The sequence below is a fragment of the Ailuropoda melanoleuca genome, chromosome 15 (genome assembly GCF_002007445.2).
Source record: "Ailuropoda melanoleuca isolate Jingjing chromosome 15, ASM200744v2, whole genome shotgun sequence".
Lineage (NCBI taxonomy): Eukaryota > Metazoa > Chordata > Mammalia > Carnivora > Ursidae > Ailuropoda > Ailuropoda melanoleuca.
Genome location: NC_048232.1, coordinates 79,019,126 through 79,035,669, shown reverse-complemented (window position 1 = coordinate 79,035,669; position 16,544 = coordinate 79,019,126). Strand labels below are relative to the sequence as shown.

The window sequence follows — 16,544 nt, the reverse complement described above, 5'->3', positions numbered from 1 at the left end:
TATCAAGACCTTCCACAGAGTAACTTCTTAATAATGCTCTTTATAAAGCAGTCATGTTTAAGTCTTGGGAAAGAACTCTTTGACAATCTGATGAAAATCCCTCTTCAACCCCACCCAAAACTCTAGTCTAAGAACATATTTTTTAAAGGGTAAAACATCTGGGGCCTAAGGCAAAACATAACTTGTAAATCTTAAAAATAAAACTTGGCTGGGGGCACCTGGGTGGCTGCCTCAGTTGGTTAAGACTCTTGGTTTCAGCTCAGGTTATGATCTCAGGGTCATGATATTGAGCCCTGTGTCGGGCTCCATGCTCAGTGCAGAGTGTGCTCAAGATTCTCTCTCCCTCCCCCTCTGTCCTTCCCCTACCTCATGCCCATGCCCAAGAGCTGTCTCTTGCTCCAAAATAAATAAATACATAAATAAAACCTTAAAACAAAAACAAAAACAAGGGGTTCCTGGGTGGCTCAGTTGGTTAAGCATCCAACTCTTGATTTTGGCTCAGGTCATGATTTCAGGGTCATAAGACTAGCCATGCACAGGGCTGGCTCCACACTGGGCGTGGAGCCTGCTTAAGATTCTCTCTTCCTCTCTCTCTGGCCAACGCCGCCCCCCCCCCAATAAAACAAAAACAAAACCAAAAAACCCCACTAAAAAATTGGCTTTCTTCTGCTGATGACAAGAACCCAATTTCCTCATTGATATTAATACTATGGGAGATGCTGTATAAACGCATTACCTGCAGAAATCCATTTAAACCTTACAACAGCCCTATGAGGTAAATTCCATTAGTACTGCCATTTTATTTTTTAAATTTTTAAATTTTTTAAAGTACTCTTTCTGCCCAACATGGGGCTCAAACTCATAACCCCGAGATCAAAGAGCTGTATGCTCTACTTACTGACTGAGCCAATCAGGCGCCCCATTACTGCCATTTCAGAGACGAGGAAACCAAGCTCCAGAGTCATACATGTAGCAGTGGCAGGGCTAGCATCTGAACGCAGGCAGTCTGGCTTCAGAGCCCGCACCGGAAACCACGATACCATCTGATGTTCTTCTGAACTAACTTGGCTGCGATCCCTAAATCTGATCTGGCTAAAGACAAGGGTGCCAGAGAAGTCAGGTTTTCACACCAAAGCTTTTATTTGAACCATTCTGAATGGAAATCTTTCAAAAACATACTCTATACTTGTGCTATCTCTCACAATACACCACTGAATATAATTTGAACAACCTTTCTGTATCGGGGAAAGAGCATGGATCACTCAATCACGAAGACCTGGGTTCAGATTCCTGCTCTGCGCCTGAAACAGGAGGGGGCCCTGGGCAGGTTATTTCACTTCTCTGAGCTTAGTTCTGTGACAGGGAGATGATACCGTCTTCGCCTCACTGGGTTCCTGTGAAAATTCACTGATACGCCACAGATAAAACACTTAGTGCAGCGCTCAGGCCGTATTACAAACCACAGATATAGCTGTTCTTGTTGTACTAATTATGACTCAGCTCCACTACCCTTTCCTAGAAGGCAGGCCCGCAGCGATTCTTCCGGCCTTTATCTGCTCACTCTAACTTTCTGCCAGCCCTACTTCAGTCACCCGGACTTCCTGTGGTTCTCTGAACATCCTTTGCCTTCTGGTATCTCAATACCTTCACACACACCTTTCACTCCTCAAATGAAACACCTACTCCTCATTTCTACCGGATAGTTCCTATTTGGCCCTAAGATTCGGTTCAGATGATACAGCTCGCCTGAGGAAACCTTCTCCGACACCCAGGCCTCCCTCATACTCCCTGGGCACTCTGCACAGGCCTGCGCTGAGGCTCGGCTCACTGAAATGCTTTCTGGCCTCACTTCCTACACCCAGAGCCTTCGAGTTGACAGGATGCTGGCTGGCACGGCGTCTTATTCATCTTTAATCCACAGCACCTGGCCAGTGCCCGGCACAACTCAACTGCAGAAGAAATCTGCACTAGACGGATAACAAAGTCTCAGCACTGAGTGTGAGAAGGGCAGAGTGCGAATCCACAGGGTGGGTGCTAGTTTGCTCTTCTACAAAGCACAGAACAGGAGCAGGGAGGTCACGAGACTCATCCCTGGCCAGCGTTCCTTTCCCCAGTGCTCAGGAAGCGTTCCAACGAGCTGCAGGAAACTTGCTTTTGCTCCTTGCAGACCCTGTTTTCTTTCTAGATCTTCATGGTTGTCCAAATAGGTGAGATAAGTACTGAGTCGGCTTCCTACAAGGTGGGTGTTATATTATAAAACAAAGCAAAACAAAAACAAAACCATAAAAACATAGGCTCCTTGCTTGGTCTAATATGCAAAATGACCAGATGAGAAAAAAAGCTTTAAAAAGATGTTTTCAAGCATACTTTACGCTTTGGAAGAACCTGGGATAAAAAAACAGTAATTGTAACCACAGCTATTTACAGGGCCGGGCCCTGTGTGGCGCGTGTTCCTTGTATCTGCTATTAATCTGAACAACTGCGCTTCACAAGTGAGCCACGAGGAAGCATCACCGAAGAACAAAGCAGGTAAGCAGCAGACTTGACAAGGACCCGAGTCGCCGTGCTTGAGCCCAAGCTGTCTGCACTTCCTTATACTCTGCCTCTTCGACTAAGGCACAATGGCTGTATGTCTCAGTGGGAAGGATCCCAGACACTAGCACATGGCGTCGGTTTCCTTTGACCTAGAACCTACTTTTAGCTTCGACGAAGACACACGGTGCTGGATGACCATCTCTAGAAGTTTTAGAAGGCCATGTGTAATAGTTGAAAGACTACGGGCATGGGGTTAAAGAAACCTCTATTAAAATTCCAGCTCTGTGTCTTTTCTTCTCAGGTTCTTCCTCTGTCAAATGGGGCTACTGATACCTGTCAGTGAAGACCGTTAGCGATGCCAAATGCCTAGGATGTCATATGCCTAGACACATGGCAGGGACGCACAAGATGGGAGCTACTGACTTTTACCATTTATCGCTGTTGTCACTCTGAAGTCAAGTTTTACCAGAGGGAGAATGTGTGTAATACCATCACAAGTCTAGCTATAGCTGAGACTTCAGTGTATCGCTTGATCAACAACGTCTGAGTGTGCCAGATACTAAGCCACCTGGCTGGCCTCAGCTTGCTTAGAGGAAACAGAAACATTCTGGAAACATACAGATAACTGAAGGCATGCCCCTGAAGCGGCAACGTCACAGGTATTATTTTGAGTGGTAGTGAGTGAATGGGCTTTTATTGATTCAGTGAAACCCAAAGTAAGGTATCTTTGCGATGTTACTGGATCCTGTTCCTCCAATACAAAGACTTCCACTCCACTGGGATGATCTTAAAGGGGACATCATTAAGGTATGACCAGATGATTGCTCTAATCCTCAGAAAGCAGGATTCAACAATGAACCGACAGACAAGCAAACAAATAAAACCACAAGAAGCCTCTCCCCAAGCAAAACTCAGCACTGAGAGCGTTACCTTTCCCCGGACTGAGCCCAATCCCCTAATCTCTAACAAGATTCTGTATCAAGACTTCTGCCCCCGCTGCCTTCGCTTCTCACTCCTGCGTGGACTCGGTCAGGCTGGCTCCCCTTCTCCCTGCTGCACTGGCATCCTCATCCTTTCTACTGGAGTCCAGTCTATTCTCAAACGGTCTGCTCCCTCACTTCTATGACACTGGCCCCTCTCTGGTTTCTCCTCCGACACCACTGCTCCCCCTTCCTTCTCCGGTGCCCTGAGCTACATGCTCTACAGGATTCTGCTCTGGGCTCTCCTCCCTCTTCCCTGCTCCTGGATTTCATTTAGTGCACAGGAACACTCCAGCTCTCACCCAGTTTCAACTGCTCTACTGAGTTCCAGGTCTCGCATTTCCATTGCTCTCTAGAACTTCTCCTGCGATGATGACTGTAACAACTAACTTTTACTGAATGCTCATGAATGTGCAAAGCTAGAGCTCCTGAACTCAGTTGGGAGCCCATGTGGGTTTTCATGTGGTACTTGCTTTTTACCAAAGCCATCACGGAAGACCAGCTTTGAAAAGAGGTGGCAATACTGAAAGGAACGGAACATGATAAGAGGTTGCAACCATGAATTACCTTGAGCTAGTAGTTCCCAAGGTATCTGACCGATGCCACATACTGCTGTTTCTCTTGAAAATTTAATGTATTTAAAATATCCAGTGGTGCCCCTGTGAGTTGGCTGTGGCCGCAGAGGGCCTTGGCACACTGTGGCCCTAAATAAACCCTTTTACATCTATGACCACCTCATTTAACCCTTAACAACCCTATCAGGTATGTCTGTCGTCATCCACACCTTCTGGATGGAGAAATTAGGCAACTTGCCCAACAGTGCATAGCTTGTAAGTGGCATAGCCAGGATGTGGACTCAAGTGGTTTGGCTCCACAGCCCACACTCTTAACCTCAGATATGCTGAATCTCCTGATACTTACATCCTAAAATCTAACCTGACTTTTCTTATTCTCCCAAACCAGACATCCTCCTTGCTTGTCTATTTATTGTTCAGTCCTGTCATAGGACCTAAACTAGAAAGGGCACACAGAAGCTTTCAGCGTTCCTACCAGTTGGCTTTCCCATCTCTGCTCGCTGTAGTTGGGAGAATGCTATTCCTGAAGCCTTCCTGTCTATCTCTTGGTGGACTTTTAGATAGTTCTTTTTTACTGAAACAAAACCAAGGGAAGGATTTTTTTTTTAACTCCACAGGATGTGGCACCCAGGTGGCTCAGCTGGTTAAGCATCTGACTCTTGATTTTGGCTCAGGTCATGATCTTGGGGTCACGAGACTGAGCCCCACGTTGGGCTCTGCGCTGGCCATGGAGGCTGCTTGAGATTCTTTCTCTCTTGCTCTGCACTACCCCCCAGCCCCGGCTTACGCATACACGTGTGCGCTCTCTTAAAAAAGACCCCCAAAAACAAAAAACAAACTCCACAGGAAATTTTTATGCATAGGTCAGGTTTTAAAAAACATGGTATATGTTCCATAGATACTTGTTGGATAAATAAATGATTACATTCTGAGTATGACTACCTCAGGTTTGGACAGTCATGATCAAATACTGATTCCTAGTAAAATTTTTGCTATAAATGAAAGTACCTTTTTTTACTAGCAATTGCTAGCTACATGGGGGAATTATTAAATAAGTCCTACACTGGAGATTATAATTTTATTTTCCAAGGCGCTCAAGTTCAAAACCTTAAGGGCCATTTTTTTTTTTTTTAAGATTTTATTTATTTATTTGAGACAGAGAGAGAGAGCACAAGCGGGGAGGAGGGTCAGAGGAAGAGGGAGAAGCAGACTCCTCGTTGAGCAGGGAGCCTGATGCGGGTCTTGATCCCATCCTGGAATCACAACCTGAGCTGAAGGCAGATGTTCAACCGACTGAGCTACCCAGGCACCCCTTTAAGGTCCATTTTTATACTCAATTTATGCTTCTGCTTTCCCAGACCTAAGCCCTATTGCCACATCGTTGTCAGTTTTTCCTTCAGGGCCTCTCCTGAATCTGTCTCTTCTGCTGTTTCTATCAGGCTTTTATAATGTTATAGTACTTGAAACCTCAGACTGCAAACCTCAGGGTGGTCTGTTACAATCTCTCTTCAGTCTCATCCATCCGCTGAAGTGTTATTTTATTCTTAAATGATCACTGAGAGCATATCTAAGTCCTGCTCGTAAGCCCAGAGTGCCTGCTGCCAAATCCTTAATTCAAGATTCTTTACAATTTGCACCTGACTTACCTTTTCAATACTTATGTTTGCATCCACATATTCATTCGACATCTATCACAAAATGCCTACCAAGGACACTGAGGAGTTGAAGGTAACAGTAAGGTAACTAAACAGTCCCTAAGGAGCTTATAGTCTTTAACAGGGGAAATGGAATATGCACAAAGAAAACTCCAACATAAAGGACAGTAAGTGCAGTGACTTCCCATAGCAAGGTGTTATGGGAAGTCAGAAGTTAATTCTGACTGGAGGGTCAGGATGTCTTGGAAGAGGTGGCATTTGATTAGGTCTTGAAGGGAAGGCCAAGCTTCAGTAGATGGAGAACAAAGAAGATCACTATAAAAAACAAGCGATGGAAGAAGTAAGAATGGAAGGGCGAAGTTTGGTTTCCACACAGTGCGTGTAACGCAGACTAAGAGGTAGAGCTGAGAAGGGAGGTTTAGGGCTCAATCCCAGACAATTATGAATGCTTGACCAAGGGTTTGGACTTTGATATTTATTCATTCAACAAGTATTTCTGGACTAACTACAACAGGCCAGACTGCAGGTTCAGTGCTGGGGATGAAGTGGAGAGAGCATGACAGACATGATCCTCGTTCTCTCGGAGCTTATGCTCTAACGTGAAGGAGGTTAAGGGTCCACTGAAGATGCTGAACCAGAGGACTGTCCACATCAAAGTCGTACTAGAACATTCTGGCATCGGTGTGTACAAATTACATTTGGGAAGAAACAGAATCCTCGTTCTCTCGGAGCTTATGCTCTAACGTGAAGGAGGTTAAGGGTCCACTGAAGATGCTGAACCAGAGGACTGTCCACATCAAAGTCGTACTTAAGAACATTCTGGCATCGGTGTGTACAAATTACATTTGGGAAGAAACAGAATCCTCGTTCTCTCGGAGCTTATGCTCTAACGTGAAGGAGGTTAAGGGTCCACTGAAGATGCTGAACCAGAGGACTGTCCACATCAAAGTCGTACTTAAGAACATTCTGGCATCGGTGTGTACAAATTACATTTGGGAAGAAACAGAATCCTCGTTCTCTCGGAGCTTATGCTCTAACGTGAAGGAGGTTAAGGGTCCACTGAAGATGCTGAACCAGAGGACTGTCCACATCAAAGTCGTACTTAAGAACATTCTGGCATCGGTGTGTACAAATTACATTTGGGAAGAAACAGAATCCTCGTTCTCTCGGAGCTTATGCTCTAACGTGAAGGAGGTTAAGGGTCCACCTGAAGATGCTGAACCAGAGGACTGTCCACATCAAAGTCGTACTTAAGAACATTCTGGCATCGGTGTGTACAAATTACATTTGGGAAGAAACAGAAAGGAGGCCATTTATTACATTAAGTACAGGGAGGGATGAGGCCCAAGATGGGGCAGTGGTAATGCAGGACATAAAGGCATGGAAGTTATGAAGGAGGAAGCATATCAGGCTCAACACCTGCGTGGACACAGAGGAGAGGGAAAGCAGGGAAGAGGGAGATGTAAAAATGAACTGGTAAGACTGGGAAAAAAATCGGAACAGTGAGGACAGACTGGGAAGGAGTATGAGAATGCTATTTCGGATGATGATTATTTTATAATGCTATTTCTATATCCTGACAGAGGTTTGGTCACCCAGGTATGTGCAACTGTCAAAACTCGCCAAAAGGTATACTAAACATGTGTACATTTGTGCCTCAGTAAATTATACCAAAAAAAAAAAAAAAAAGCCCTGAAAACAAATATTGAACTTAAGTTAATGATATATAAGCTAAAGTGTTTAGGGGTGAAGTGTATAATATCTATATCTACTTTAAAATACATTATAAAAGATGGACTGATGGACAGAGGTGTGATAAAGCAAAGAGCAAAACAGTCACTACAGAATCTCATTGGGCGGCATATGGCATTTACTTAACAATTTCAGAGCTCTTTATTTGAAAAATTTCATAATGAAGTGTTGAGAAAAATGATTTTAAGCATGGAGTTTTGAGTTTGGATTGACTGGAAGGACACGCGGGACACAGAAGCAGGTGGAGGAGGAGATGCAGGTTTGGGGGGCTGGATGACGAGCTTATTAATCAGTGACACATGGGTCTGAGGACCCAAGGCTTCCAGGTAGAAATATCTGTTAGACAGAAACGCAGGACTACAGTTCACGTGTTCTACTCTGCTACTCCCTAAACATCTTTTGCCTTCTTGTATTCCCTGCCACCGACATCCTTTTTCTTCTGTAAGCTTTCTCTGACCACCCTGCCCTCCTGCTTTCAGCACTGTAAGATTATGGCATGATCATATATTACTAGAACGGAAGTTCTCAGGCTAAGCAGAATCTTACATGGAACATATATGATTTCATGAAGCAATTTTCAAATAAACGAATAAAACCTGACCTGGTATTTGACTATCCAGTTCTTTATGCTCACACTCATTCTTGGCTCAGAAGGTATAGTTTTGTTTTTAGTTTCTGTGATATACATACTTAAAAGGCACTCTTTGGGGTTCCCGGGGGGCTCAGTCAGTTAAGTGTCCGTCTCTTGGTTTTGGCTCAGGTCATGGTCTCAGGGTCGTTGAGACCAAGCCCCTTGTCAGTCAGACTGAGCACAGAGCCTGTTTAGAGTTTCTCTCCCCTCCTCCCTCTACCCCCCACCCCCGAGTGTGCAAGTGCACACGCGTGCATGCACTGTCTTTCTCTCTCATAAATAAATCTTTAAAAAAAAAAAAAAAGGTACTCTTTGCAGTGGGAAACATAACTTGCACCTCAATCACAGACTGAGGTGTAACTGCTACTCCCAAATTCTTAATACACTTGACTTTCTCCTTCTTAGTAGCTCCTCTTTCAGACTTTAGCTGACATTTCATTTTGTAGAACTCTAAACAAGGGAAGAAAATGGTCGTCCTTAGGTGAAACTAACCTTTTTGACTGTTTTCTTTCCACGACTCTGAATTTTTTAATTTCTATAAAATTAATATATTACTTTGATAATGGGGAAAAAAGACTTATTTTTTTTACAGAAAACCTTTGATGACATAGTCGTTAGCCCCGAAAGTACAACCGCTAGAAGATTTCTCGAGTTGCAGGAAAGAAGTTAAACCAAGGCGGTTGATTTCTCCTTCCTATCTCCTCAGCAATCAGTGTGCTCCCTAAGGCCAGGAGCTCTGTCCTGCTCAGCTCTGCACCTCTCTCCACCCACTGGAGCACTGGGCCCAGCAAACAGTAAGCACTCACATGGTGAAAGAACACACATTTGACACTAAAAAGAATACCAGAAAGTGGCCCATGCCAGCTAGTGGAAAGGCATTAGCTTAATTCGGGAGCTTGGTCATTATTTTCCTAATTTTGAAGATCTGTTTCTCAGAATGAACTCAGAGAATGTCTCTCTCAATTGCCCTAGGCAGACAGTGCTGCTCAGTGAAAGAAACGGGGTTTGGCTCCTTCTGTGAATTCCAAGTTCAACGGTATCCCTAAACCTACGCTTGGCCTTATGGGAGAACAACTCTATTAAGAAAACCCAGGAAAAATTAAGACTGCTCCTATCCTTGCACCAGAGAGACTTGGCCACTGGCAATATTTTACACCTCATGTCATCCCATCAGATTGGCCTTGCCATGTTCCCCACTGTTCACCTCAGGTGCCTAATTCCAAGTCCGCTTACTACTATCATCTCTTACCCACCACACTTTAAAAAATGGTTTACCTTTTCTCCTCTGTCTCTTTCTCTGTCTTTCTCCTCTTTCTTCTTTTTTTTCTCACTATGCCCATCTGCATGGAGGCTGGGCAGTGGCTGGGGAGGGGCAGCGGCTCCAGTGTGGGGGACGCTGGGAGGAGGGCCGGGTGCCACTGTGACCTCTGCCACGGTGGCAGCTGCAAGGCCTGAACTTCTCTTGGACTTGGAGTGCCGCTTCTCTTTATGCTTCTCCTTGTCCTTCTTCTTTTTGCTCTTCTTGGACTTCTTTTTCTTCTTGATTTCCCGGTAAGAGTCGTCGATGACTAACTCCCCAGCCTCTAGCTCCCCACCAGAGGACGAGTCCGATTCTACTAGGATAGGTTCAAGTCCCGAAAGATCAAGGTTAGCACTGTGGGATTCTGGGAACTGGGAGCCATCCGCCCCACAGCCTTCGGGGCCGGGAGAGGAATGTGGGTCGGAGGAGGACTTGTGCTTCTTCCGGGCTGTTTTCAGAAAGCTCTGTAACTCGTGTCCAAGGAGTAAAGCACCTTGCTCATCGCGAGCTGATTTCTTAGAGGATTTTTTCACAGTCGCTTGCTGAGAGGGGTACTGAAAAGGCTCCTCATCAACCGAGCTGCTTCCCTTCTCCTTTGGTGAGAGAATGAGTTTCATCTTTAAGCCATCGGGCTCGCGAAGGGTCAGTGTCTCTGTGTTCATGTAGAGTGGTTTCATTTTTTTTGATTTGTGGGAACCACCATCCTCCAGGGACAGCTCCCCACTGCTTCCACTTACTTTCTTCCTGTGGTGTTCCTTTTTACTCTCTGAATGACTTGAAGAACTAGAGGATTTGTCCCCTGTCTTTTTGGAGGGCTTGGAGCCTGTTGCCAGCGGGGAAGTGATGGCTTTCAATAGGTCCATGGCTGTATCGGCAGATTGTGGGCTGGACTTTTTCTTTTTCTTCTGTGACGATTCCAAAGACGAAAGGTCTGGAAATAATCAAGAGAAGTAATGTCCACACGATAAACCAACTTCCAACAAGTTTCCTCTCTCAGCAAAAACACTCAACTAACATGAGGAAGAGGCTAAGAGAAATGATTTGAGGGGAGGCCCTTCCACTGATTCCTGATGACGCCCGTGTGCTTCTTGGCTCGGTAGATGCTGCCTGGCCCTGGACCCTGGACACAGTTCTTGCGACTAAAGTTGCTTCTCTTCACTGAGTCTTCACGGCAACCAGAGAGGGCGGACCCAGAAGAACGGACTAAGCTGTGGGATTACGAGCAGTTACAATTTAGGTTACACTGCAGACAGAGTGTCATTTGCTTCTGTGTTCAGGACAAGCCCATTCTAGTACAGGGTTAGTCTCATCAGCTATGCGTATAAGAGAGCTAAGAAAAACTGGTCTTGTGAGTGGATATGCACTGGACTGAGAAGTAACCCACAGGTGCAGGCCAGAGGGCCCAGGACTACATACGGCAAAAGGGATGCTGGGTAACAATGGGCAGAAGATAAGTGGATGATTGGGGGGAGAAGGAACCTGGTACCTGGTGTATCACAAATGAAGACTGTTCTTCTATGCTGAATCCTCCAAAATACCAGCCCTCCACCTCTCTCCTCCTTCACACTGGTTTATCGGCACTCAGAACAAGAACCACTGTCCTGTTAAATAGGCCACTGAGTCAGCAACATCTGGATCCCTTTCCCCTACCCCGACTCCAAGAACCAGTGATGTGTTCATCCCACCTGCTGCCCTTTCCCCTCCTTACCTCCATAGTAGTAATCATCAGAGGAGTGCTTCCTCTTCTTCTTGTGCGTGTCCGTCCCCAAGAAATAAAGCTCACTATCCTGGAATTGAAGAGGAAGAAGAATTGACCCCTGAAGAAGATGATGAGGCAAAAGCAGTTTGGAACCAATTTTGTTCTTTAATTTCTGACTTTGAAAACAAAGTAAAACACAGGAAATATTAAAAGTAGACAGTGAATGGTGTTTATCTTTTTTAAGTTTTAAAAATATGCTTCTTTCTTCAAATACTAGGAAACAGGACGTGAGATAGTTAAAAACTTTCCTGATTCACATGTTTAGAATTTACCTTTAACTTCTTCTTGGAAGAATTTCTGACCTGAGCAGCGATTTCTTCCTCTTCCCTTAAAAAATCTTTGTAAGAACGTTTCTTTTCTCGTTGGCTTCGGCCAGCGGCTAGTCCTGTGTCCTCAGAGCTGTGATCACCATCAAAGCAATCTGAAAGCCAGGTTCATTTGGGAAAGGAAAGGAGAAAGGCAAGTAAGTGACAACCAAAGAAATCGCCACATATGTAATGCAACAATCCCTCCATTTCCAAGTTAAAATAATATCTCAACAAGTCCACTGGAATACAGGGCTAGGATCCAGGGGGCAAGAGTATTTCTTGATGACCTGGCTGCAAATACAAGAACCAAACCTGCAGAAACAATGCTTCCACGCTACGCAAAGGCCCCGTGTGCATCCTCAGACATGGTTTCTTAGTTGTGATTTGGCAGCTGGACACAGACTTGCAGAGGTAAGGCTGAAAAGAATAAGGATTCATGTGCTGTGCTGCTCTGTGGGAGTCCAAAATGTGATTCCTATCCCCAGACTCCTGCACACTGGAGCTGGCAAGGACCATGAGTGCTGCAGGGGATCGCCCCAATAGACTACAGAGACTCATATTTTAGACTCTCGTGTTGGAACCCTGTCCTGGTTTTCGCTTCCATGGGCCCAGTCTGGGGATGATGTGGAGGATGAGTGTCATAATACTGCTCTGGACCATCACTTGGGAGTCCAGGCTGTGATGGCCAGTCCTGGTCTCTATGTCCATGGGCTGCAAGGATTGAAGAGGAAACCCCCTTTGGAATGCTTCTCACATTAAGGGGTCATACCTTCTTTCTTCATGGAGTCATCATAAGCCATGGTGGTCCTGCAGGGCCTTTGTGAATGTGTCACTGTGTCCAGGCTCCTTCCCGTCTACAGGACCAGGTCTGAGAAACAAAGAAGGAAAACCCTCCTGTAATGCGAAATCACTGTGGAGAAGCAACCTTCCAGGTGGAAATGCGTAGTGATCCAAGGGCAGACTGGAAGGGCAGCAGGAAATAAAGGAGGGTCTTGTCACCTCCTCTTTTTGTTTGTAAATATATTGGGGTTGAAACTGCAGGAAGTGTACTGGGCTTAATTTGATTTGATTTATGAGTTAGAGTTGAGGTTTGGTGAAGTATATAAATACCTCCCATATAATAAAAAATATCTCAAAATTAACGAGAATTTCTGAAATGCCAACAGGACGGACAAACACTGAGATGGTATATACTGACATGAAGTCAGAGGGATAGGTTCAATCATGGTTACAAAATGCACAGATAAAGCAGTATGCAGAGGAAGACAGATTACAGGAAACATTCCAGACCATAAAATCCTACCATGTGGATCGGTGGCAGGCTAAAATATATTGTATTGCAGTTTAAACAGAAATGATGATAACATTACAGGGATAGTAAAGACATTTAGAGTGTAATTTTTTGGTATGGATTTTGTTGGCCTACGTGAATTTGCTCAAAACCGTAGAAGCGTAAAAGCAAGGACACTTCTTCTATTAGCTGGTCACATGACAGCTTTCAAGGCTATCAGGCCTTTCTTAAAGGCTTGGTGAAAACGGGGAAGAATTATCATTTGTCCATTGGTGGTGAAGTTATGATGATTATGATTATTAAGATTTTTGTTGAATTCTTGAAATTTAAATGTTCTAAATATTATTTTGAATTTGTTAAAAACATTTGTTTTGGACATTCAAGTTTATATGTCTACTTTGACTTTGACAATGACAAGCCACAGACTGTACTCTAAGGTAAAGTTCTTCAGGTACTTTAAGGACAGGCAATGTCACAAATCCTGCAGGAAGTCTTTGCAGGAAATTTAAGAATAACATTCTAAATATATTGAAAATGTTCTCAACTGGTTAGTGAAATGCTTACAAGGTGATCAGTTTGGTTATTTATTTACATTTTATTTTACCTTCATCACTATATGCAGATTTAGAAATGCTGAAGGGTTCTTCAGTGAGACATTGCCAGTCCCTTCAGGAGGGTATGGGTAATACTGAAGTACATAAGTCTTGTGAAAGAAAATTTGATTAAGAAGGGAAACTCTCCTAAGAATTACATTTAAAATAAACGAAAGGAAAAAAGACTTAATTGCACAAGTCAGATAAAATACAATGCGCAGGCATGCCTAAGTTGAACAAACAAAGAGAAAAAGCATTGCCAAGAATGATTTACAAGGAATGTTAAGAAAAGTAACATAAAAAAGCATTTCTCCACTGCCCTGAGAAGGAGAAGGAAGAATGGACTTGGTCAAAGCTAAGAGGATCTAGAGTAAAGAAACCAAACAGATTGAATCATTTTAGTGATAAACCAGAGAACTGTTTGCTCCGAGGGTTTTTCATAGGAAATGAAGGGGACGTAAGATCAGAGCTCATGTAGAAATACAAGGCAACGCACATCATGTAGCCAGTTTTTCATGCTCCTGCATTCTCAACTTTCTCAAATAGAAATTACTGCCCTCCCCTTTCCACACAAGTGGCACTACTCCAAAAGTGAAGGAAGGGGGCATGTCATAGGGAATCAGGTCCATTCACTTGAAAATCGTATGCCCTCTCACTGGCACTACAATATATTGACTTTCTTAGGAAAAAATATATAGGTCGCATGAGTTTTCGTAGGCTGGTAATGCCAAGAAATACGACAACTTGAGACCTCAAGTTAAATGTTTTCAGGCCAAATGAATTTTGGCCAAGAATGTTTGATAAGAAAATAATCTTAAACATTCAACGTCATAAATATGTCCATCAATCTGTCGTCAACAAGAATATGCACTTCTAAATAAAGCAAAGGCAGGCCCTGAGACTTACAGGCCAGCCTTCTTTTTAGTAACATCAAAACTAACATAAAACAGAGTTGAACAATCTAACAGAGTGGGAATAAGTACCTCCGAAGACAGTATGAGAAAGAAAACCATGATGTGACTTCTGATCTACGAAAAAAAGGTTCATGGTCTTGTAACGGACTGCTTTGAAAAACTACCAGTGGATTTAAAAAGTTGTGAAAGGGAACAGGAAATCAGGAGTTGATCTTCAGAGGCACAGGCCAACACAGAACATGTGCTGATGTGAGCACTAGGTATTGGAATTAGGCCTGCTGCTGTTTACATTTTCATAAAAACACTGAAAAGTGGTTTACAAATTACAGGATTAAATAACCTGTAGAGAAAAAAATGAGTGGGGCCTGTAGGCAAGTCTGATTCACTAAAGAACTGGAACAGTCAAGAGTTTAAAAATTTAAAATTGAACACAATGGACTATGCTGCTCACAGCTTGGGCAGACTGATGGACCTTCAATTTTTAGGTTCTTTTAAATCAAGATATTATTGCAGCTCAGGGGTTACTTTTGGTTGCCAACTCATAAAGGAAAGATGAAACCAGATAAAGAAGTCTCAAGCAATAGTGTGGAAGAAAGGCAGAGTTAGGACAACATTTATATAGAATCAGATGACCCCCTGATATTCCTTCCAGGTCTTGAATATTATCCATGATAAATTCAGAGTTCGGGGTTAGGCAGCAGATTGTGGGATTAACGAAAGTGAAAAATATTAGGTTTGATTTTCACATTAGAAAATAGAGGTCGTAATTACATTAAATGTTGGCAAAAGTAAAACAGGTGTTAAAACACATTCTCCTGAATTTCATCATTTTGGAGTTTATAGAATTCAATGTTGTCAACTTCAAGAGGCAGGGATAGTTTTACCATTATGTTCCTCTCAGTGTGCTAAGAAATGACAACGTAAGTGAAAGTTCATTATTTAATGTTGCCTACAGAGGCCAGAAACATGCCATCACAAAAAATGTGTACTTATGCAATGTGCAAATTGTTAAATGGCTCTTCTGAGGCTCTTCTTCCAGATATGAAAAAGGCGAGGCAGAGCTGCCGTTCCACGTGTAGAGAAGTGTCCGCATTTTGTTCAGGCATAGCTTTCGGGATTACCAAAGTGATGAATGAAAAAGCAAAAATCATCAGGTATCGTACTTTCTTCTGTTGCAGGTCCAAATGATAATTATTGGGGGAAAAAAAGTTTCAGAGGGTGATTTGTTTGACGTAATCTGAGCCCCAGCAGTTGCTAACAAGCTTCTTCATTCCAGAATGTAAATGAGTGTTGAAAAAGAGTGAACAAATTAAGTCCCCTGATCCGAGCAGTAAGCAAAATCCTGAACTCCGGGTCTAGTCCGGGATGAGAGCCTTGTTTAAGAGTCCGCGTTCTCTTCCACCACTCCCTCCACGAACTCAAACCGCCTGTCCGCGCAGGAAAAGGAAGGAAGGTGCACATCCAGCTGTTGACAGTTTCTGAATTGTTGCTGTTGTTGTTTACTTCTGGGATAGCGCAGGTGCCCTCTTGTCGTTTTTGTAGAGATCTCCTCCAATCTCAGAACACAGCGACTCCGAATTCCTGCCACTCCCTTCTCCAGGAACCTACCTATGCAGCACTCACAGCCCCTGCCAGCTCTGGAAACTGCAGAGATCCCGGCAGCCCGGGATGGGGATTGAATCCTATCACCGCATGGCAGCTAAGCGGAACCACGACCACCGCACAGATCGGCTGACAACACACATTTCCAAAAAACCACCAACACAAATTTTGACAAGCTTTGTCCAATCAACAGGCTTTCCTTTGAGTTTTTTTTTTTTTTTAATTTGTTCTTCTAGAAGGGAATATAATCAGCCACCTGCTTAACCGGCAGAGAGAGGGGGAGATGATGCTCCTCTAATGCGTGATATAAAGTGAATCTACAAGTAATAGCTGTGGGGGGAAACGGGCCTGTACGGAGAAGATCGCACTACGAAGGCACGTTCCAACTGGGTCGCCCGCAAAAAGGACACACAACACCGGGTTATTTATACAGAGAGTCCCCAGGACCACCATTTTTGCGGTCCCCACGCAAACCAATGGGACTCTCCCGGCCGTTTTGCAGCAACAGCTAGTTCAACAAAGCTCTGTGAAGAGGAAAAGAAAGCTCCTCGCATCCTCTCCTGCCAGCCGAGGGCCCTGCCCTCCCGCCGCCCCGGCTCCGGGGCCCTTTCGCCTTGACAGCCCGGGGACCCCGCACCCCGGGTCCCGC

General features: G+C 44.1%; 1 protein-coding gene across 6 annotated transcripts in view; it reads right to left on the bottom strand.

Annotated features, from left to right (window-relative positions):
• The window catches only part of HMGXB4 (HMG-box containing 4), a 30,985-nt gene that overhangs the window by 14,146 nt on the left and 295 nt on the right, over nt 1-16,544 (bottom strand). For 3 of the 6 annotated variants that reach the window (XR_004620691.1, XM_034643633.1, XM_034643634.1), the window contains exons 2-5: nt 12,265-12,363; nt 11,460-11,608; nt 11,137-11,215; nt 9,404-10,359 (exon numbers count right to left, since the gene is read on the bottom strand). Coding sequence is in view for 5 of the 6 variants with exons in the window: in XM_034643633.1 (XP_034499524.1) it covers nt 9,404-10,359; nt 11,137-11,215; nt 11,460-11,608; nt 12,265-12,295 (1,215 nt within the window). In the remaining variant the exon portion in view is untranslated. Of the gene's footprint in view, nt 1-9,403; nt 10,360-10,914; nt 11,030-11,136; nt 11,216-11,459; nt 11,609-11,807; nt 11,913-12,264; nt 12,364-16,544 lie in introns of all 6 variants that reach the window. The other 3 variants (XM_034643635.1, XM_011232769.3, XM_034643636.1) reach the window with 3 other exon arrangements.